The sequence below is a fragment of the Tachypleus tridentatus genome, chromosome 1 (genome assembly GCF_004210375.1).
Source record: "Tachypleus tridentatus isolate NWPU-2018 chromosome 1, ASM421037v1, whole genome shotgun sequence".
NCBI lineage: Eukaryota > Metazoa > Arthropoda > Merostomata > Xiphosura > Limulidae > Tachypleus > Tachypleus tridentatus.
The window spans coordinates 70,557,427-70,580,632 of NC_134825.1; the positions used below are offsets into that span (position 1 = coordinate 70,557,427).

The window sequence follows — 23,206 nt, forward strand, 5'->3', positions numbered from 1 at the left end:
TAACCACCTGGCCATGCCGGACTTTAACGCATAGTCAGTCCATCTAACAATCACAAATTAATTTATTTGATCAATAATATTCGCTACAGGTTATATTCACTAGTATGTTTTACTTCACAGATAAAATTTGAACAGAAATCCAGAGACTAACAGCACATTGGCCTGGCTTAGTTTACTTGTAAACTTATTAGCAGAATTTCCTCGCTAATCGTTTATAGCAACCACAAAACACACACTTACTAACTCACTGGCTGGATTAATAGCTGAATCCCTGATGAATAGATTTTTGCTGCCTAACTCACTTATTGACAATGAACTGTAATTAAATCATCAATTAACTCACTCAATGTTGTTATATACAATATCTCATTTTCTATGTACTAAAAGAAGCTTACAGTTTCTACAGAGGTCTTCACTTTTACTTCTAGATGCTGCATAATCATGATGTCACAAGAAATTCTCTTTAGTAAACAGTCCTAATACAGAGATGAAATAGTACATTAAACTGTCCCTTCTTCAAGCCTTTTTAGTATTTTTATTTCGTTAGGTTTGTGTGATGTAGATGTAATAAAATTCAGTCCCTTATTGCCATTTGATATCCTGTAAGGGACAGGACCTCAGGCTAGTCATCAGAACTTTGACTTTACTGCCAATTATACCTAATTTATTTAATTGAGGAATACATTGAGGTATGGAACTTACAGATCGCTAACTCGAGGAAATTTATGACCAGGATAAAGAAACTGATTTTGTGACTGATATTCAACGACAAAAAAGTTTATTTAATTATTACTATGGCATGCATTTTCAATAATTAATTACTTATTATTCAAATTCTTGGGTAAAACGTTTTTCACACATATAACATTTAAACCAAGTTATAGTTACTAACTTCTTTAAACGTTTACTTCACCGTTCTATCTATACAACATTCATTGAATAAGAGAAATAGCAATCTTACTTACAACAAAGTTGAAGTTTGGAAATCTTCATCATTCTAAAACATGAGACCTGCAGATTTGAGTTTTAAATAATTTCTCTGTATGTTTACAAGATACCGAGTAGTATGCATAACTACACCACAAATAGTTCTTACACCTCAATGGTTAATTTCTGCAATTCATTAGGTGTTCCTTAAACAAGAACCAAAATCTCAACTAATTGGTTACTGTAATAATAAGTGAACTGGTTGCCTTCTCACTTGTACCACTATACAATCTGCCATAACGAATTGTGCTTCAAAGCGCCGATTTTAAGTATTATCATAAACCTTTTAGCAGCACTTACTATACTACCAAATCGGGGTCAGTAACTCATCACTGTTAACTTGTGACTTGCTTCGTTTTTTCGTTTTTTTTCTTTCAGCATTCCTTTTAAGATGTTAGGAGTTGGTTCTATTTTTTGTAACTCTTTAGCTCATGATTCTCAATACTAACTATATATCTAACTACGCTTCGCCTATTGCTTAACCTAATTTCTTAATTCAGGCTTCCTCTTATGCCATTTTTATACATGTACGTACTACTTCTAAAAACTTTGATTTCTTTAGTTCACTTTTAACATTGAAGTAGGCAATTGTCTAAAACTAGTTTAAAGCACCAATTGCTTCAATTCTGTCACTGATGAAGTTCTCCCTAGGTAAGTAGTTGAGCAAATTCACTGGTGACTCTTCAGCAAGTTGACTTTCCAATAAAAAATTATTCTCAGAAATTAATTATTTGACTAATTTCTCGCTACTGTACTTCAAAAAAATTATCTTGGTAAATAGTATTTGTCTTTGACCATGCAGCCTTCTGAATTCTGTAAACTACGTCATTCGCTCTCTCAAGTACAACATATGGTCCCACCCACCAACTGTTTAAGTTTCTAGTTTATAATCTCTTGCAGCAGGGATTTTGTAATTAAACTATGTTCCCTTGATGAAAATCGAATATAAATAGCCTTAATATCACGGCAGCTTTTCTTTTAATAAAAAAGTGGTTTAAGTTTTTCCCAGATAAAGTCATTTATTACTTTAATGCTTATGCTGTGTAAGACTCTGTTGTGAGTGCAGTTGATCCATATGACATTTTAATTTTCCTTCCAAGCTGCTGTTCAATAACTAATAAGCAGCAGCAGAAAATCTTAATCCCGCATTTTCTGATACCTGCCCACACAAATGACTAACTGATTAAAAAAATTGTAAGATGACTGAAGTTTATTTGATTCCAAGGATATGGCGCATTTCTGTAAACAAAGCAAATTCAAAGTTCTGACACTGATGCGAGTGAAGTTCTTTATGCATCCCAAATCTTAAAATGAAAAAGTAAAGAGATTCTTTTCTAGATGTTCTTCTTCCTGGTTAGAGAGAGCATATGCTTCTGGTATTTAATGAAATAGTCTATCACAACCACGTATTTATTACAATTGCTACTTTGTGGCAGAAGTCCAAACAAACTGACAGCAACTCTCTTTTGTGATATTGCAATACTATACATCTGTTGTTGTCCATGCAACTTCATTCACAGGTTTTTTTCACTTACACCATGGCTTACATGATTTATACAAATTATCTACAGATTTCCAGTTCCCAGCTTGATAAAATCGCTCTTTTAAGTCTCTCTTCAATGCCTTCTTAGCAACTAAATGCCCACCTCCTGGAAGATTGTGTGGATGGTAGAATCCTTCTGAATTTAGGACTGTAGAAAGTTCCTGCTATAGTAATCGTTTCTGTCCACTGATATATTGAGATTTCTAATATAACAACTCCTCTTCTAGACAAAATTAATCCAAAATTAAAGGTGTCATTACCTTTAAACCTTATGAAGTGATTGTGTGACACAAAGGTTGCTTGGTTTTTAATTCAACAAGTAATTGGTTTCAAATCCGTATCTTTTGCTTGTGCTTATTTCAGTTGAGCATGTCTGTATTGGACACTTTTGTTAAACCAGTCAACTAAATTCTGGAACTAGATTTTGTAGATAGCTGGTGTAGTTTAGGAAGGTCCAGCAGTCACAATGGCGCTACAGTAGTAGTAACAGAATGTAAAATAAATTTATACTACTTCATATTTTATAGTAAATAATGTTTTAAAATAAAATTTTTGAGCAGATGCAGAAGGGGTGTGTCTTATTTGGTCTTTATATTTATTTTCCAAATGTTTTCTTGTGTTATTAATGTTCTTTTCTACCACACTGATCTTACTGTAATAATATTTCCGTACTTCATAGACATTTTTTAAATACTTTGCTGACGTGTTTTTGTAGTTTTTCTATTTTTCTCACTCTGTTGTTGTAATACTTCTGTGCATCTCTGATATCTTTATCGATCTTATCTTTCATCAGATTTATTTTCTCCCTTACTTTTTCTTTAAATATTGTGTCTCTTTTCTTTCGCTCCTCTCTTAAATTCTCCTCTCCTACTTATTGGTTCCTCGCTGGTACAGCGGTAAGTCATGGCCCGGCATGGCCAGGTGGGTTAAGGCGTTCGACTCGTAATCTGAGGGTTGCGGGTTCGAATTCACGTCGCACCAAACATGCTTGCCCTTTCAGTAGTGGATGCGTTATAATGTTACAGTCAATCCCACTATTCGTTGGTAAAAGAGTAGCCCAAGAGTTGGCGGTGGGTGGTGATGACTAGCTGCCTTCCCTCTAGTCTTACACTGCTAAATTAGGGTCGGCTAGCGCAGATAGCCCTCGTGTAGCTTTGCGCGAATTTCAAAAACAAACAAACAGCAGTAAGTCTTCGGATTTATAACGCTGAAATCAGGGATTCGATTCTGCTCGGTGGATTCAGCAGATAGCCAATGTGGCTTTGCTATAAGAAAACACACACCTACCTACCGATCATATTTTAATTTTCTCTAAATTTCTTTTAGTCTTCCTTCAAAGATTAACCTCGTTCTTCTAAGTTTTTGTCTTTTTCTTCTCCTAATTTCCTCTAAAGTCCTTCATGGTCTGTTTTTAATTTCTGTCATTTCTTTTTTATTTCACGAGCTCGAATCACCGTCGCACCAAACATGCTCGCCCTTTAAGGCCGTGGGAGCGTTATAATGTAACGGTAAATCCCACTATTCGTTGGTGAAAGAGTAGCCCAAGAGTTGGCAGTGAGTAGTGATGACTAGCTGCCTTCCCTCTAGTCTTACACTGCTAAATTAGGGATGACTAGAGTAGATAGTCCTCTTGTAGCTTTGCGTGAAATTCCGAACAAATTAAATCAAATTATTTGTGTTCTCTTTTTAATGCTCTGTCTCTTTCACTTTGTTCTTCTTTTCACTGTTTCATCTCCCCAGCAAATATTTGATCTCACTTCATGCTCGTACTGATATTGCAGTTTAATTCGAATTTCTATTTTTATTTACATTAAAATAATTCTACATTTGGCGAGCACTTATGAATCATTTGATAAAGATAGTGCCAAGTCTACTAATGAGTGTGTGTGTACTTTTCTTAGAGAAAAGCCACATCAAAGTATCTGCTATATCCATCGAGAGGAAACGAACCGCTGCTTTTAGAGTTATAAATCCATAGACTTACCGCTGTCCCAGTGGAGCGCTTCATGTAATGCCAAATAATTGATTTATTTTTTTCAATAACATTTGCTAGTATATCTTGACCAACAATGTTTGAAGAGAAATTCTGAAATTAGTTGCACGTTCCTGTAAATTACTTGTACATTGACGTAATATGGTAACGTTCAATGCATTTTCAACTCATTTTGTTAAAAGGTAAAATGTTTAAAATTATACAGTTTTACTTAGTTTCCCTGTTGGATACAGTACGTTCTAGTGAGTTTCCAACTTTAACTTCCTCTAAATGGCAAGCGGAATTCTATGTAAAGGTAAAACCTTGTTGATCCTGTTTAAAGAATAATAAAATAATTATTCAGTGAATCGTGTGTTATAAATACTCACACAAGCCAATGAGACGATGGTATAACATAGCTATTATATAAAGTTGTTGAAAATATAGTAATTGTTGTTGGTATTGTTGTTTTTATATGTGCTTCTGGGTAAGCCTTATTTTTAAACCTATCTTTTAAAATATATATATATATATTTCCTTAACATAGTAACTAGAACCAAGTACTATTACAATGCTATTAGCGTCGAGGCATATTACATCGCTGTTGTCCACGCACCGTTTCGCGTGCCTTCCACTCGTGTTGGGACTCCTAAGATGAAATCATGAAATGTGTTATTTCAGACGAAAAGATAATATTATGACAGGTAGTTATAGATGTGCTCTAACTGTTTGTTCTTATTGTGGCAAAACATTAAACGTTAGCTTTCACAGACTTCCCGTGGATGGTTTAATAAGTTTAGAACTGGTGACTGCAGTTTGATAGATGCAGCTCGCATTGGAAGCTCTATTGAGTTTGAAAATGACCTGTGTCTAATAACACTTGAGAAGGATTGTGCTGTAAGTACTGGAGAATTAACCCAGAAACTCAGTTCATCTTCTTCCATTGTCCAACAAGATTTACAACAATTTGGTAGAGTTTCACAGTTGGTAAACTGGGTACCACATGAGTTGTCAGCCGATAATCTGATAGAACGAGAAGACATCTGCACATCTGTTTACACTCGTTTGTGAACCGCCTAATGACTGGAGATGAGAAATAGTGGATTAGTGCAGAAGAACCAGCTACACCACAGCCGAAAACGAACCTGCAATATAGGAAGGTTTTGCTCAGTGTTTGGTGATATAAAGGTGGTGTAATACACTTTGAGTTGCTACAACCAAACCAGACAATCCCTGCTGATAGACACTGTCAGAAACTGGACCGACTGAACACTGCAGCCACAAAAAAAACAAAAAAACCTGCTTTAATGAATCGGAAAAGAGTTGTTTTCCACCATGACAATGCAAGTCCTCACGTCAATAGGATCACTTCCAGAAAAAAAGTGAAGAGCTTGGCTAGGAGAAACTTCCCCATTCTCCTTATTCTCCTGATCTTGCGCCTTCAGAATATCATCTTTTCAGAAGTTTACAACGTCATTTGAATGAAAAACAGTTTACTTCTATGGATGAGTTTCTCTCAAAACCACCTGATTTTTATAAGCGTGGTATTGAAAATCATTTGGACGTTGGCAGACTGTTATTAAAAGTGATGGAAAATACAAAATTGATTAAAGTTGTTATCTAAGTTCTTTTTTCTCCTTTTAAACCTTAATGTGACAAACAACATTACATATGAGATGAGCTGATACTTGGTTGTAAAAACAAACTGAAATTAAAACCAGTTAGAGTTCCTTCTATTCGTTTCCTGCTGTCATGGAGAGAGAAAAACAAAATTTCAAAACTGCAAATACCAGAAAAATCCAACCCTTGTTCTTAATTTCAAAACGATTATTACATATTTGAAATAATTTAATTTTTAGTTAATTTAACCTTATTGAACTGTTTCACAGTATTTTCAAATATTTTAACATTGATATTATTTGTGAAATAATTTATATTACTTTTTTTAGATGATAGACAAAATAAACAAGCAGAAATAGTCGAATTACACATCCAAGAATCTTCAATTATTCATTTTATCCAGTTCATCTTAAAATAGATTATTTCATACTCGGATTTATTTAGGAAACTACAATATTTTTCAAACATACTTCTTTTAAGTTTCAGCATTACTTTGAAAATTTTTACGACATATTGTTTGTTAAATAGATGGAACGTAAGAGTTCTGTTTCTTTTATTAAATAGTCATAACATTTAGTGGCTTGTTTAATAAAAGTACTCCTTTAATGTCTTTACATACACACCTACGCGAACCTGAGTTTTTCAACACGTACAGTCAGAACTTTCGACAGAGTTTGGGGGCAGAAATGTACGTGTTACAACAATGAGCATGTCAAGTATGCTTTACTGATTTGCTGTGGCTGAAGTGTGTTGTTTATCATGAAACCAAGACGCTTTGTGCATCCCAAGAACTCTTTTCGCAGCGCAGAGTAGCTGCCAAAAAACGGAAATGTCCCGGCAAAACCGAGATGCTCATCATCTTAATCATGGAGTACAAGAAATACAAGTGACAATGTAGTGTTGTGGAGTGAACGATTGGTTTGGTTCGGTTTGAATTTCGTACAAAGCTACACGAGGGCTATCTATGCTAGCCGTCCCTAATTTAGCAATGTAAGACTAGAGGGAAGGCAGCTAGTAATCACCACCCACCGCCAACTCTTGGGCTGCTTTTATCAACGAATAGTGGGATTGATAGTCACATGATAACGCCCCTACACATGAAAGGGCGAGCATGTTTGGTGTGACGGGGATTCCAATCCGCGACTTTCGGATTATGAGGCGGGTGCCTTAACCACCTGGCCATGCCGGGCCCGAAGTGAACAACAAAAGAAAAACGTATAAAACGTTCATCTGTTTCGAATTCAAATCAGAACAATTTAACGATAGACCTTGAAACTACTACTGAAAAACAAAGAAAGGTGATAAATGGAAACGACAAGACAATAGCTGCTTTAAGATAAGAATATCTTTGTTGCAGAAAGAAGAATTCGAATTCTAAACGACCCAGAAAAAGAGATATTGAAACTGATACACTAAGATATAAATGGCCTACATCGTTCAGTTATCTAATATTAAGTTTAAAATTCTTATCTAAAAACTAAGTAGTTGGTTGGTTTGGTATTTTGTTGTGCAAAGGAACTAGGCTACCTGCGCCATCTAAGAACTAAGTAGTTTCATAAATCTAAAAACTGAGTAGTTTCATATGATAATACTATGCAAGTCAAAATAGTATGCCAGGTGAGACTTTTAAAACTCAGTGGTTTACGATATGAGTTGCTTGAGAGCGATGGAATAGTGGTTCTTTCTTCAAATTATTGCTTCAGCAATTTTTGTCACTTTATATCCTATAACATCACGCAACATTATCTTAAGTTTGAATGTCTGTTGGTGACAATCAATTTCCTGGCACGTTCGACTTGTTTAGATCTTCTGACCAATATAGTGATTAAACTGAGATTATCTATATATGTTTTGTAGTGCAAACGTTGCATTTATTCATAATAATAGTAATACAAAATTTTACTTTTTGTTTGTTTTGAATTTCGCACAAAGCTACTCGAGGGCTATCTGTGCTAGCCGTTCCTAATTTAGCAATGTAAAACTAAAGGGAATGCAGCTAGTCATCACCACCTACCGCCAATTCTTGGGCTACTCTTTCACCAACGAATAGTGGGATTGACAGTAACATGATAACACCCCTACGCTTGAAAGGGCGAGCATGTTTGGTGTGATGGGGATTCCAATCCGCGACTTTCGGATTATAAGGCGGGTGCCTTAACCACCTGGCCATGCTGGGCCCCAAAAATTTTACTATTCAATAGTTTAAGCAATTATTTCCTTTCAACGCTGCACGTCTGTCCATTCTCTCACTTTATGTGCGAGAAGTGGCTATGCGCTCGTGACATCATTTTCCATCATTCGTCTTCCTTGATGTGTTTGAAACTCTTGTTTACGTGACTTTTTAGTCACGTGCTCAAGATTTTCCGCACGCGGACCAACCAACGAAATACTCAACATTTGTAGTTTGGGTTATTTCCACGCTTGTACTCGAGGGTGAACGGAGGTTAGACATTCGTAGTGTAGTAAAACAAAGTTTACGGCGTCACATGAATAATTTTGTACCCTGGTGTAGTTCTGAAAACGGTAAAACTATACGATATTGTTCATGGGTTAATATAAGTTGCTAATAGTAACACTGTGTTTAAACGTTTAGGTGTTTTATAAACTGTTCTTAATTTATTGTTTCATCGATGTTTCGTTTTCATTTACGAATAAAATATCTCGCTACTTATATAAATGTATAACTTTTAGTGTTAATAAATAAACATATAATACAGTACACATGAGATCTATTTCTAATCGATTAAACGGAGAGTATTAACATTTTCAAGTTGCATAAATAAAAGTAACTTGTAAAGAAATAATACTGCTCAATGACATAAATCCTACAACTTCTCTAAAGAATAACTTTTACTTTCTGGTAAAGCAGCTTAAAGAATTTTATGTATATCGTGCAACTAACTAAAAGCAATAAAGAAAATTAAATGAATAATATGGTTTTCTGTTGTGTTTTTTTTAAGTAGAGTACTAAACTGCTGTTGTGGAGGAAAGTTATTGGTATTGGTAATTCAAGCTTTTCACGGAGCCTTGAGACTGTGTATTATAATTTTCGTAAAGTTCGTGGTCTTTATGAGACTATTTTCATTTCAACCACGATGACACCAACACCAGTAGAATTTAAGGACCTACAAACTGAGAAAACGCATGATGTTCCGTTTCTAAGGAAATGTTGGCAAGATCATGGCCAAAAAGGTACGAAATAATGGTTATTTTACATATATTTTTCGTATTGTCTTCGCTTTATTTGCTACTGAAAGAAACAGTTTAAATATTTTTATTGTGATATGTAGATCTAATATACATGTAAAGGTGTTTAAAGTACTTGATTAAGTTTAATAAGAATGCTATCATTGTTTTTAGTTGTGCTTTGTTTAAGTGACTTGAATTACGAACACAAAAAAGTGGCTTAGAGCTACAGTCAGAAATAAAAGTATTGTATGTGTCAGATAACATAAGTAAAAATAACAAGAATAGGAATGGACTTTTACAAATGTTATGATGATTACTGAAAAATAATTTGAAGCTCTGTACAGTGTGTATAGCAAGCTTAACTTAATTTGAGATATCTGGGAATGTATATATATATATATATATATATTCTCATGTAACTCTTCTTAACTTTAATGCACTTAATTCTAAATTTTCCCAAAGTACCAGTACCTGTTAAGTGTAACATGAGATGTATGGCATTGTTAGATATACGAGCAAAATTTGCCAAAATATTAGTAATGAAATTTATTATCTTTGTATTTAGTAGTTTTATATTATTACGTATTTCTACTATATTTTACTTACTTACCATAAAGGTTTTAGCATTTGATTGGTACTATATTATAAGGAGTGATATTTTAGTGCTGTGATTGATTGAGTAGAGGCTTGAGCCCAGTATGTGAATGGCCTTCTTTTACCTATTCTTATTTTACACTTAAATCTCATAGAAAAAAAATTTCTGTTACTAGTATAGAGTGTGCTAATGAATTCTTATAGAAAATATGTAATTATTCTTGCAAATTGTATTATTTATTGTTACACATTACGTTCATATGAAACTATTTAAATATAAATCCAGCAATTTAACTTTTAGCTGAAATGTTTTTTTATGATTTTAGTTGTCAAAAAAATGGTGTATTTCATTTTGTTTTTGTTTTATCGCTTAAAAGCCATTAATTGTGAAAGTCTATTGGTTTATATAGCTGCTTGAATTTGTTGTGAGGTTAGAAGTTGTCAGTGTCAAGTAGTAATGTTTACAAAGTTATCATAATGGGCTATTTAATAAGTATTTGTAGTGATAATGAAGAAAACTGTTCCATCAGTAGAACACCAGTTACATTTTTGATTGAAAACTAGAATTTGCATATGAAAATACATTTATTTGTAGTTGGTTATAGATATATCACTTGAATGTAAATAAAATAATAAAAGTGATTAAACAAAGGAATAAATTTCAAAAATTTTCTTTGTTTTTTTCTTAACAGTTAAAAGATTTTTTTTGTTATTTTACCTAAGCTAATTCATTTTATAAGAATTATAAAAATGATATAATACATTGATTATGTGAGATCTATAGTGTTTGGTAAGTGAAGTTAGTGTTGACATTTTACTTTTCACACAAACTTGAATTTGTATATATACTGACTGATAAAGTTTTGGCCTTGAAATTTTCCATTAGTAAGATGGAAGATTTCCATGTTCAAGTCATTAGTAATAGAGGGATTAGAAATTTTCCAACTGGGGAATTTTAGCTACATGTGTCACAGCAAAAAGATAAGTAGTTTAGGTGTGTCAGTGTCTTAGGAAACATTCTTCATTTCACTAGCGTAAGCATTTGACAATACTTTGTGTGCTAATATTCATGTTCATGTATTTGTAAAAACTTTTTCTGAGATTTTCTGAATTTTGTTTTTCCTTAACAAACAAGCATGTCCTCACTTTTATTTTTAATTGCATTCAATAAAAACAAATTGTATGTATAGAAGCTGTATAAAACATTCACACATGTGTATTTCATATCATATGCAGAAGTTTAAAATATTGGCAGAGACGTATATCAGTAGTTCGTTCTTTAAAAGTGCGTGTAAAATTAGTAATAACATCAACAAAGTATATGTGCTTTGATACTCTATCTAAGTAATATAAAGATCTTAAGTGTATGTGCAAATCCATCTTGAGTATAGTGTAGGTTTAGGCAAAATTAGTGTATAAAAAGATAAGACACTACGATTTATCTTGAAAACTTTTCTATTGATGACCAACTTTATTAAACTCAGTATAGTATCAAGTGTTCTATGACTACACACTAATCATTTGGTTTAATTAAATTTTATTTTTACAATGTAAATTAATTTGCATTAATGCAATAGGTACATATATAACATTAAATTTAAGGACCTGGGACCTGTTGGCCCATCTAGGCCATCCCATCCACTACCCCAAACTTAAAAAATAAACTCCAAACCAGTTATTATCATTCAAATATTTGTCAAACTTTCCCTTAAATTAACTGCATTCATTGCATCTGAAGGCAACCCATTTCAAAGGCTAATCATACTGCTAGAAAAATAAAACTATCATAGTTGCAGATTACTTCTACACTGTTTGTGCTCTTTAGTCCACTATTAAGTTAAAAAAAATGATGATTCATCAGACTGTTAATTCCTTTAACCATTGTAAACATCTTGACTGGATCCCTTCTGGCTCTTCTCTCTTTGAGTGAAAACAAATTCTGAGATCTTAACATATCTTCATATGACAACCTCTCTGTTTAAGGTAGCTTTTCTATGAATGTTTTCCAACAATTCAATGTCCTTTCTAAGGTAAGGAGCCTGAGATTGAACACAGTACTCCAAATGTGACCTGATCAGTGACCTATACAGTTAAATTATAACCTTTTGGACTTGCATTCAATATTTTTATAGATACAACCTAAAATCCTATTTGCCCTACCACTAGCAATAGCATACTGATCAACCATTACATCAAGATTCTTTTCTTTTGTGACACTGTTAAGGTTATTCATATCCAAATTGTAATTCAAATAATGATAACCCATTTAGATTTGTATTCAGTATTTCTGTAGTTTCAACTTATAATCCCATTTGCTTTAACTATGATGGGAATTGCCAAGTGCAGTGTTTAGAATGCTACTCATTTATCCAGCAAACCTGTAAGCTATTACCTTGCACTACTGTCAAAAAGATTTTTGAGCATACTAAACCTTGAACAAAACTTGCATTTACTTAAATTAATAAGTATTGTGCTAGTCTTGTGATGCATGTAGCATTAGACTAGCACTTCACTAATAGAAGAAAATTGCATTATCCATATGCATTAGACCCCATGGAAACCTCATATTTTAAGACTCATTTTTTCCTTTGTGCTGCTAATGATTTATACATTTTTTTCATTACAGTTTATAGAATTTTTTGGCTGATTTTTTTAAATTCTGATTATCATCCCAGGTTTTTGGCTTTTTTACCTTTCTTGATTTCATGAAGGAAAGTTACAAAATTTAAAACATTTCAGTTAGCACTTCTGAACTGAATTATCTCTTCTTCTTTTACTTTGATTTATTTTATAAATAAATTATGAGATGTGGGACACGTTTCAGAATTTGTGATATAAGTTTGTTTGACAGTAGCATTCCCAGTTTGTAATTACTAAATGTTTGGTTTTCGATAATTAATCAAAATTTCCATCATTACCTCAAGGACCAAAGTTTATGTAAATAGAGATATCAGACTTATGTAATAATAAACAAAATAACCTGCAGTTGTGCACCAAGTAGTTATTTTCATTGTAATCTTAGACTGAGAATTCTTAGTCTCTTGCCTTTCTTGCTTCAGCTGAGCATAATTCTGTATAGCTCTTCTTAAAATCAGTTTTGCTTCTAGTTCTTTCCATCCTGATGAAGAGTAGGTTATTCTGCCTGAGTCCTTTGATGCTTTGTGCTGCTTTGATTACACGTATATGACAGTAGTATTTGCTTCATCTCGAGCTACTTTATGGTATGAGTCATCTCCTCTTGTCTTTTCTTTCCCCTTACCCACATATTTATGTTTGTGCTAATATCACTGTCATAACTTCATATTGAATTTCAGTTGCCTTGTCCTCTTAGACTCTTATTCTGTAATATACAGTCATGAGTCTTCTTATGTTTTGAGTTTGCCTTCTTTTGTCTTATTTCATGAACCTCCTTATGGCACTTGATTTTTGCAGTGAGGTTTTGGAGGAGCTCTTTTGTTCATTGGAAAATTGAGTTAACTTTGGGCTCTTGTTTTGGCTGGTAAGAGGATCCCAACAAAAGTTTTGTCTTTGGGAGCTCTGAAGGTCACCTTCTTCTCTTGCTTCTTTTCCTCTTACTACTTAGTGATGTTATCTACCTTCTCAGAGGGATAACTGTCATGGATCACAGAGGTGACTTTTTAATGGGGTCACCCCTTGGCTCTCTCATTTTATATGCCTACAAACTTCCAAAGTGCTTTCTTTATTGTTTTCCACACGCAACCTTCCCCCCCCCCCACCCACCCCAACTACTTGCATCTTTGGTACTTGGAGGAGGTTGTATAATTTTTTTTCAGGCTATGAATAGCATGAAATAGGTTCTTAACTCCACCATTGGATTTTATTTCCAAACTTTGCTCTGAAAAAGACTGAAGCTTTACAGTCTATTTTAAAACTGTTATCTGTTAGTCAATTTCTTGTTTCTGAATGGATGATTTTCTCACAATGAATATGATTTAGGTTACCATGTTTAGGATAACTAAGTTCACTGATTGAGTTACATTTCTTTACAGCCTGATTATCTGACTACTCAACATTTTTCTTATTTGTCACAACAGTTGTTTTCATTTCTGGGTCCTTTGCTTTGGATCAGTTACAGCCCTGAATGTTTTCAAATGGATCCTGAGAGTGTTTACATTGAGGATGCTGCATCTATTTGACTTTTGTTTATATTACTATATGGGTGACTGGCTCATTTTTGCCCCATCTAAATAGACATCCTTAACTGTGATCTGCCTTTTCCTTAGGGAGCCATATCATTTGGATTGGCTATCCAATTTTGCATTGACACCCCCAACTAGTACCTGAAATCACTTAGAAGTCTTGTTTATCTCATTTTCAGCTCAGCCTTTTCCTTTATGCCCTTCAGACAGCATTTGGCTTCCAAATTCATCATATACTTTCCTTCGTGTATGAGGGATTCTGTCTCTTTTTTGGACTTAGTTCACTCGCGTCTCTTGCTTCTCTTGGACATGCTTTTGTTTATTCATTTCAGTGGACTTTAGGAAAACATCAGTATGTCCAGAAATCCATTATTGTTTCCTGTATGTGACCCTTCTTCTCTTCATCTTTTATTTCTGTGGTGGCTCAGTTGGTCTAGTGCGACCCCATGCATCCCTTTTCCCAATACATTTGATTGTCTGGCTGTTATATTCTAGGAACTTTGACTGGTAGCATATTAATTGTCTTTCCAAGACGACAACATACTCTTATAGTGGTCTGTGCATCTTCTGGTGTTTTAGTGGATTTCATCTTATTGTGGGAATACTCTCAATGACGCCAATATGTCTTCCCTCACCATCAAGTTTCCACTTTCCTGGTAACCACTGTAAGACTTTAGCTTTAGTTGTGGATATTCAATCTCTTGATCACTTTTTCCCGATATAATCTTTCTTGAATGCTTTAACGACAAGTTTTCTTCTTGCTTGAGGGAGATATTGCTTTAATATTTTGCCTTGTACATCACCTTTACTCTTCAAGATGAGAAGGGATGATCTTGTTTACAAATAGCTTCTTCCTCCTCTCCAAAACTTGTACTGTCTGGGAGAGTGATTGGATGTTTCATTCAGTCAACATCTCCTTCCCTTCCTTCTCAGTATGAATGCTTTGACCCAGTCATCTTTGTCCTGTCAAAAAAACGTGTTTTTATCTCATTCATATTTCCATATTTCTTTGAAGTCAACATTGTCTTCCCTTATTGTTTGATTCCTCTTCCTCTTGTTGCTTATCTTCTTTCATTTTCAATGATTGGATTAATCACTTCATCTAGCTCATTAAAAGCTTTCTCTGCCTCTAACCATTGGCATTCTGTGGATTGGATGTTGTAGAATGTAGACAACCCCTGACATATTTGTGTTACATTATATACACCATATTGTACTTTCAACTGCTTATGATTTTAACCAACTTCCAATTGAAATTCTCAAAACTTCATATTGGCTCTCAGGAGGTGAGTTGTTCACTATTTCATTTTACAACTGTCATATTAATTCTTTATATTCTGAAAATCACAGAACAAGGAATGAGGAATGCTTTTCTTTTCTGAAAACTGTATCAAGTAGGGAATAGCTGAGTGTGTTAAAGCCGTCTGCCTATATTCAGAGCCCACTATTGAGATGGGGATTCTAAAATACTGCTATGGCAGTATATTTATATTTTTTACCCTACAGACCATTCTTCAAGAAACAAAACAACAATAACAAAAAAAAAAAAACATCAGGTGTTATCCTGTCCCTGCACTTGGCAAGTGCTTACTTCCCCTGTTGTAGCTACCCATTGAACAGTTTGTCAGTGTGAAACCATATGCATGATTCCTGTTTCATCTGAGCACCTCTCCATATTTCTACATTCTCTTTTGTTTTAGTAGTGTCAGGGAAAATCTCTTGCTTCTTTATCCCCAAACTGCTGGGTAGATCAACATGTGAGTTCCCCTTTGGATGGGTGGTACAAAACTGAGTGGAAATAGGTTTGAGGTGTTTATGTGGAACTGCAGTACAGACCAACCCCTTCACTGATAAGCAGACATATCCTGGTGGTTATGCTAGCTGGATAAACTTCGTAATCTCTTGCAGTTGCAGGGCTCCCCATCACCTGCTTATTGTGGTATTTCTCCAATGTTTTATGGCCTAACTTGTTGCCCTAGCCACACTATACATGTATGTGCCCTTGCCAACTCCCTGTTGTATACAGGCTGGTTGAGTAGTTTTTATGTTCTACCCATCTTTGTAACAATTCTGCTGACTGCATTTTTTACTCTACCACCTCTTTTTAGGGCCAAAACTATTCCCTGCATACAGTCTTCCACTGAGTGGTATTTCAGTGGGTGTCCCCTCCATGAGTTTCCCTTTCTTACCTAGCACTGTATTATCAGAAAGGAGCTCATTTTTCAACTTTCTTTATGTACACTGGTTCCTCCACTATCCTATTAATATGGGATCCTAGCTGTTAGTTCTGTAGATAATTGAGTATCTTTAAAGTTAAACATTTTGTCTCATTAGGAATAAACCTTTGTTAATATACACAAAGTGCTCATGGGATCTCATATGCATAGCAGTGGTGTTAGATAATAATTGTAAATCCTTTGGATTGGTGAATATCTGAAATGTATTTTCAGGAAAGGAAAATGTTAATACTTCAGATATAACCAGTTGAAGTTGGTTTCAACAAAACTAAACCAGTTCTCACATGTCCATGTATTTGGTGTCATGTTACTTAGAAAAAGGTGAACTAGAACTAGAAGTATTTCTAGTGCTTGATTCAAGTTGTAAGTAAATTTTGATTATAGTTTCTATCTTGTATTTTTCATTTTCATTTTATGCTCTTAAGTATACAGGTATAAAAATATGCACACACTCACAAACAAAACATTATTAACAAATAAAAAAGTATTAAAGGATTACAAGAAAAACAATGGTAAATCACATTTTTTGCTCTTGGAGAATTATACAAGGTATGAAATTATTTTGTTGGCATACCTAAACATAAGTATATTTTGAAAATAAAATGACATTCTTATTAAACTCCTTTGTTCTTTCTAGTTACAACTGATGAATTGGTATTAGTTTTCTTTAATATTTATTTGAATTTTATGAAGATTTATACACAAAAGTGGTTCATTTGCTCCAAAATAAGTATGATTTAAATATAAATATTATAACATGCGTGCCATTTTTCCGCGGTTTTCAAATGGCCAACGATCACCCACAAGATTCATGTAAATTCGAGGAGAAAATATGATGCCCCTGGACCCCCCTAGTCAGGCGCGGCTGTGCCGCGCTGTGGCGCCAGGCTATATACCTTTTCCTCTTTTTTTCATAAATGTCATTGGCATGCCTGTTATAACGTCTTTCAGTTTTCCTTGTACATATTTTCATTAACTTAGGTATAAGGGTGTCACAAGTGATAAATTTTAAGAGGAGAAATATTATAAGTTTATAAGGTAACAATAAAAAAAGTAGAGAAGGAAAATACAGTTTTAGAGATTTGACACAAACAACTTTATTTTTTTAACCACACAGAATTAGTGTAGGATTGGTTGGACAAAATTGCATTAAACTATATTTTATTAGCTTTGATTTTTTTTTCATTTGATATGTACAAAATTTTCTTGTTGGTTATTACATTAAAGTCTAATGCTAATATCACCATTAAAAAAGTTGTACATAGTACTTCAATGTAAAATATTACCACCAAGATGAAATAATGACCAATAACACTAAATGTTAAATATCATTTTTTTAACGATAGCAATTAGTAAGTTACTTGTGTAAATTCATGAAAAATACCTTTTAACAAATTTTATACATTTCTTTTAATGACAGTTTACATGCTTTTTTTTTTTAAATCAGTTTTCTAGTAATTTCATGTAGCTAATCTTAAGAACTTCATCCAAAGTCTCTTGTTCCCCTGTTAGGGAGCCCCAGTGTGAAAATTTGCTTAAAAAGAATATATAAACATTTTTAAAATCATTTCTAATGTGTGTCCATAACTATTTTTATGTGATTCAATGCAGTAAGTACTGAGAGCCTTGAAAACTCTTTGATAAATATGTAAGTTCATGGGCCCAGTCACAAAACCCTTTTTAGCTCCATATGGGTACCCAAGTTTAAAAATGACCAAAATAACAATTTAGATTATTGTTTTGAACAAGTCTTAACATGCTAATACAAGTTTTCAAAAAAGTTGGTTCAGTCATACCCAAGACTCTCCCCATGAATTTCTCTCTCTCAATATTTTGTGCTGTTATGGCTTTACAATATTTTTTTGTTCATTTAACATTTAGTCTGTAGGATTCAAGCATCTACAGGCAATGTTTCAAACCAATGTGTTAAAAAAATGGTAGGAGGCATTTAAAAATTAAGAAAAACCATCTTCCTACTAGTCAGGATTTCTCAAATCAGAATAGAAAAGAGCAACAGACAAATACAATGAAAATTATTAAATACTAAAACATATAAAAGAAATAAATTTGAGAAACAAGAACTTTCTTAAAGCAGTTTTTTTTATTCAGATGTGTAAATTAATAAAATCATATGAAAGTTTTCAAGTGAACAGGACAGATTGAAAAAGAAGTAAAGATAACAAACTAGTGAGACCATTCTTCTTTGTTGCTGTGTTGTATTCCATGATGTCCAACCCATGCTATTTCATATGGCAAAAGGCATTTTTTACATAATAATGACTAATAACACTATTAGACATCATGATTGTGAATCACTAGTAATGAAAAATGTGGCAAATGTGAAAAAACAAGTGTATTTAAACACAAATTTTATTAAGTTTGTAGAAATGGAGAAATACAGAGTGTAGTATTATCAGTGGAAAAAAGTTGTTTGTAAGTTTCACTGCAAGTGTTTGCACTGGTACTATAATGTTTATTATTTATTAAACTTACAGTGAGTGTCAAATTATTATACAAGTTTTGTTTTTATGAATATCTTAATAATCAAATTAATAATATTATTATTCATGAGTTGTGCAATTCTTATTAAAATCCACTAACAAATAAGAATGTTATAAGAGGTTTATTAAAATGCCATGAATTACAGTGTTAAATTATTAAGCAGGTTCCTGACAAATGAGCCTACAGCACAAAAATAGCAGCCATTGAAGATAATAATAAATGAAATTGATACATTTAATCTTTAATAACCAAACAAAACACACAAACTACTTAGAATATAATAATCAGAAGAAGATTATTTATTGATACTACCACCATTTTTTGATGTGATTTTAATGAGCCTATCATCAAAAGAGTTGGTCAGTTTTTGAATGCTTTCTGCTTTAACATCTCTTGCAGATGATAGTACAGCATTCCAGAGATCTTTCTTTGATGTAAATTGCCTTTCATCAGCATAAATCTTATGTTTCGTGATATTATAAAGATTCTCTATGGGGGTTTAAATCTGAAGAGGATGCTGGCCATTCCATAGGCCAGTTATTTATAAAACTTAACTTTGAAAGGTAACAGAGTGCACCACAAGGAACAGGAGATGGTGCATTATCTTGTATAAAAGAGTGACTTTTCTTTTGAATTCCAAAGACTTGCTTTAATATCAAGGATCTAATTTGTCCTAAAGAAATATAATATAGGTTTCAGAAGTAATTTTTACACCATCAGGTACTCTAAATGTACCCACTAGCTTATTATCAATAAAACCAGCTTAAAACACTACTTTTTCTCCTCCTTGCCAATGTCTCATTCTGGATAGGACTGAAGTATGTTTTGCAAGCCATCCTCTGGTCTATCCATCTGGGCCATCAAGAGTTGCATGACACTCATCTGTAAATATAACTTCTTAAATTCTTTTGCAATTTTAACTCATTTTTTTCCTTTAACAAGACAATTTAAAAAAATATTTCTTCTCCTCTGATATTAAATCCTTCCTTTTGCCCATAGGTTTGATCAAAATCTGCAATGAACAAAACTTGCTTAATAATTTGGCACTGTGTAATTTATAATGTTTTAGAAAACCTCTTATAACTTTCTTATCTGTTAGTGGATCTTAATGACAGTTGTACAACTCTTTGATGATAATATGGTAGTTAATCTACAAAAATTTAATCTAAGTCAAACTTTTTTTTTTAGGTATTTGTAAAAACAAAAGTTGCATAATAATTTGGCATGCACTGTAATTTTTTGTAACCAGAAAAATTAGCTAACACAATCATAGTTACATAGTTTTTTATTATCTACTTTAGTTAATCCTGCTATTATATGTCTATGTTCATTTATGGAATTACTTTTCATAACTTATTTATAATTTTTAAGTTGGGCAACATAAGATTTGAAACTTCATCCACTTTTAGAATAATTGATGGAGTAATCCTTAAAAATTCCAGTATTGCAATGTCTGTTCTGTTTTCCACTGCAGTACAATTAATTTTTTTGCAAGGGTGGGAATTGCCTCAGATGATGTAAGTTTTTGTATGGATTGAAGTTATTTTCTGTGTGTGTCTTTATGATGTATACTAAACTTATACAAAGTGTTAAAATCAGTATCATCAGTTTCAGATTGTTAGAGAATAACAAGATGGTTAGAATACAATGTGTATTTCAATAACACAATTCATAGTTCTCTTCCAACCTTCTTCAGAGTATGGGTACCAATATGCTTTTATCAGTACTGTTTCTCCTATGTATCACTAATTAAAACATACACCTAACATCTTTTATGACAAGTAACTCTGCTCCCTTATGAGTTATGCTTGTGTTGATGAGAAAATATCGTTAATGCTATGGAGGAGCTTTATTAAAAACCAATACTCAAGTCCTGGGAAATGGGAGAAATGTAATCCATGGGTAATACATATTAATGTTTATCTTGCCCATTCTGTCATATGGATTTTCATACTAAAATATAATCACATAAATGGTTCCATCTGTTATCATATGAGCTGTTATATGCATGTGTGTAATTGAATCCGATACTAAATATGCCCCTAATTATATTTGTACAAATGTTCATTCCAGTATGATAATGGCAATGTTGGCACTTATATGATGTCACTTCTCCATTGCAAAGTTTGTGGCTTTTTTTCCCTCGTGAGTGATTTACACTTGAGTTACTTAGAATTTTGTTATGAACGAATGAGAGATGTTAGCTTAATTTCCTGTTAATTAATTAAGTTTTTATTCCATTTAGACAATGTTCTGATATAATGCTTTTTTTAAATTTTTAAGTTTCATCTTAATATATGTTGATTTTGTGGAAAAAGTCAGTTTTGGTTAATGTTCCATGTAGGTATATTTAACAACCAAGATGATATGTAATGACTTAGTGTTGTCTGCACTTGAATTAACAGTTTGACAAATGTTTTTTCTTTCTTTTTAAACAGAAAGCACCCAACAGATTTTAAAAACTCTGAAGCAAAGAATAATGGTGATGGATGGTGCAATGGGCACCATGATCCAGATGCATCGACTAGATGAAGATGCTTATAAGGGAATTGAATTCAAGGACCATCCATCTCCACTGAAAGGAAACAATGATATTTTAACCCTAACTCAACCTGAAATAATCTACAACATCCATAAAGTAAGAACTTAAAAGCATTTGTTAGCTTTTATAAGTCAACAAATTAATATATTTTTCCTACTTAAACACGTATGAAAAGTTGTAAAATACAGAAATAGGCACATCTACAAATATATTTAATTATGAATTTTGGTCTCTCTTCATCTTGAGATTAAGGCTACAACATTTCCAAAATTTTAAATGTATTTCAAGTTTAAATATCTAGCTTTCTAAGTATGATTCAAGCTTAGTTTTACAAAATACTATTAATTTGTAAGTTCCATTGTTCAGTTATGTTTAGTTTAACAAAAACTTTTATGAATTATTTTTATATATCTAAATAAATTCTACATTTGTTCTTCCTGCAAAACTTCTAACCATCTCAGTACATTCCAAGTACATTACAATACTCAATAATGGTAATAATTAGAAACACTAATTTTAATTAATTGATTATTTTATTGATACCAATTCATGAAGTCTATTCTTATGGGTAATTTGTTTTGCTGATTAATTAACCTAATCACATACCTGTAATCTTAATACATTTCTAGGCTAGAATTCAAACAAAACTTCTGGCTATCCAAATACATTTCTAGATCTTCAAGGATAATACCAAGAACCTTATGTTCAGATGTAGATTCTAGTACCAGTTGATGTCAGTTCTAAGCAGAAACTTGTATGAATGTTTTGTGATAAAATTTTGATGGTCACATTTGCCAAAACACTCTAGCCTATTACCTTAATATCCTACAATTTAATCTGTGGAAATTTAACTGTGACATACCATCCTATAAAGTTAGATATTTTTTAAGTTAAATGTTGATATTATTTGTAATTCTGAATCTGTGACTTGGCTAACAGAACACATTGTTTATTCAAGTAAACTTCTACATTAGAATGTTACTTAGTCTGTAAACATCATCACTGTATTAACTCATTTCATTATTTCAGGCCTACTTAGAGGCTGGAGCTGATTTTGTAGAAACAAATACTTTCAGTGGCACATCAGTTGCCCAAGCTGATTACAAAATGGAACATCTGGTAAGTCTTAGTACTGATTCATCTCAATAACTTGGTTAGTTTGATCAACTGCTGAATATTAGATGAAACTGAAAATCAAAACATTTCTTTAAACTATTTTAAGTTACATGTTATCTCAGCAAAACTTGTTACTTTATACCTTCCTCAAAATGCTAATAATCTAGTGTTTGGCATAAAAAATTGCAAATTGCTTTTAAAATCTTCTCAAAAATATATGTTTGCAAAAACATGTTTAAAAATAGAAATTGATTATTTATTCTTTTCAAGTTTTCATGGAAGTGGTTGAGAACTCGTTTTTTCAGAAGATATGAATAATTTGTGCAAAGCACAGAGACACAAAGATTCTTAATACTTAAGAAAATACAAAAGCTACATTGTGTTGGAAATTTCCACATCTAGTTGCCCTCAGATAAACACTACAGCAAGCTAATAAATTGAGAAGCAAATAACTTGAAGTTCAGAAATTCAGGCTTATTATAGCTTCAAAGGCTTTCCATTTGGTTATTCTTATATATCCTGTATTAGTTATTAAAAATATTAATACATAACCTTCATAGTTTAAACTTTTTTTTTTTAGGTAGAACTGTCATGTAATATTATGTTAGATAAATATATTTGACAATTTAAAGTATATTACCAGTTTGCTGCTTAAGACAAAAGGTTCACCATTGGAAAGTGCTCAAGTTATAGAGTATCATATTTTTGTGTTAAAATGGTTTTGTGAATCAACTTATTTTCTTA

The 23,206-nt window shown here is 32.8% G+C and overlaps 1 protein-coding gene across 1 annotated transcript in view; it reads left to right on the top strand.

Moving 5' to 3' along the window:
- Positions 1 to 8,510: 8,510 nt before the first annotated feature.
- The window catches only part of LOC143251713 (methionine synthase-like), a 60,825-nt gene continuing 46,129 nt past the window's right edge, over positions 8,511 to 23,206 (top strand). Inside the window, exons 1-4 of the mRNA XM_076502959.1 lie at positions 8,511 to 8,645; positions 9,086 to 9,314; positions 21,243 to 21,442; positions 22,376 to 22,465. Coding sequence (XP_076359074.1) covers positions 9,218 to 9,314; positions 21,243 to 21,442; positions 22,376 to 22,465 — 387 coding nt within the window. The 5' untranslated portion in view covers positions 8,511 to 8,645; positions 9,086 to 9,217. The remainder of the gene's footprint in view (positions 8,646 to 9,085; positions 9,315 to 21,242; positions 21,443 to 22,375; positions 22,466 to 23,206) is intronic.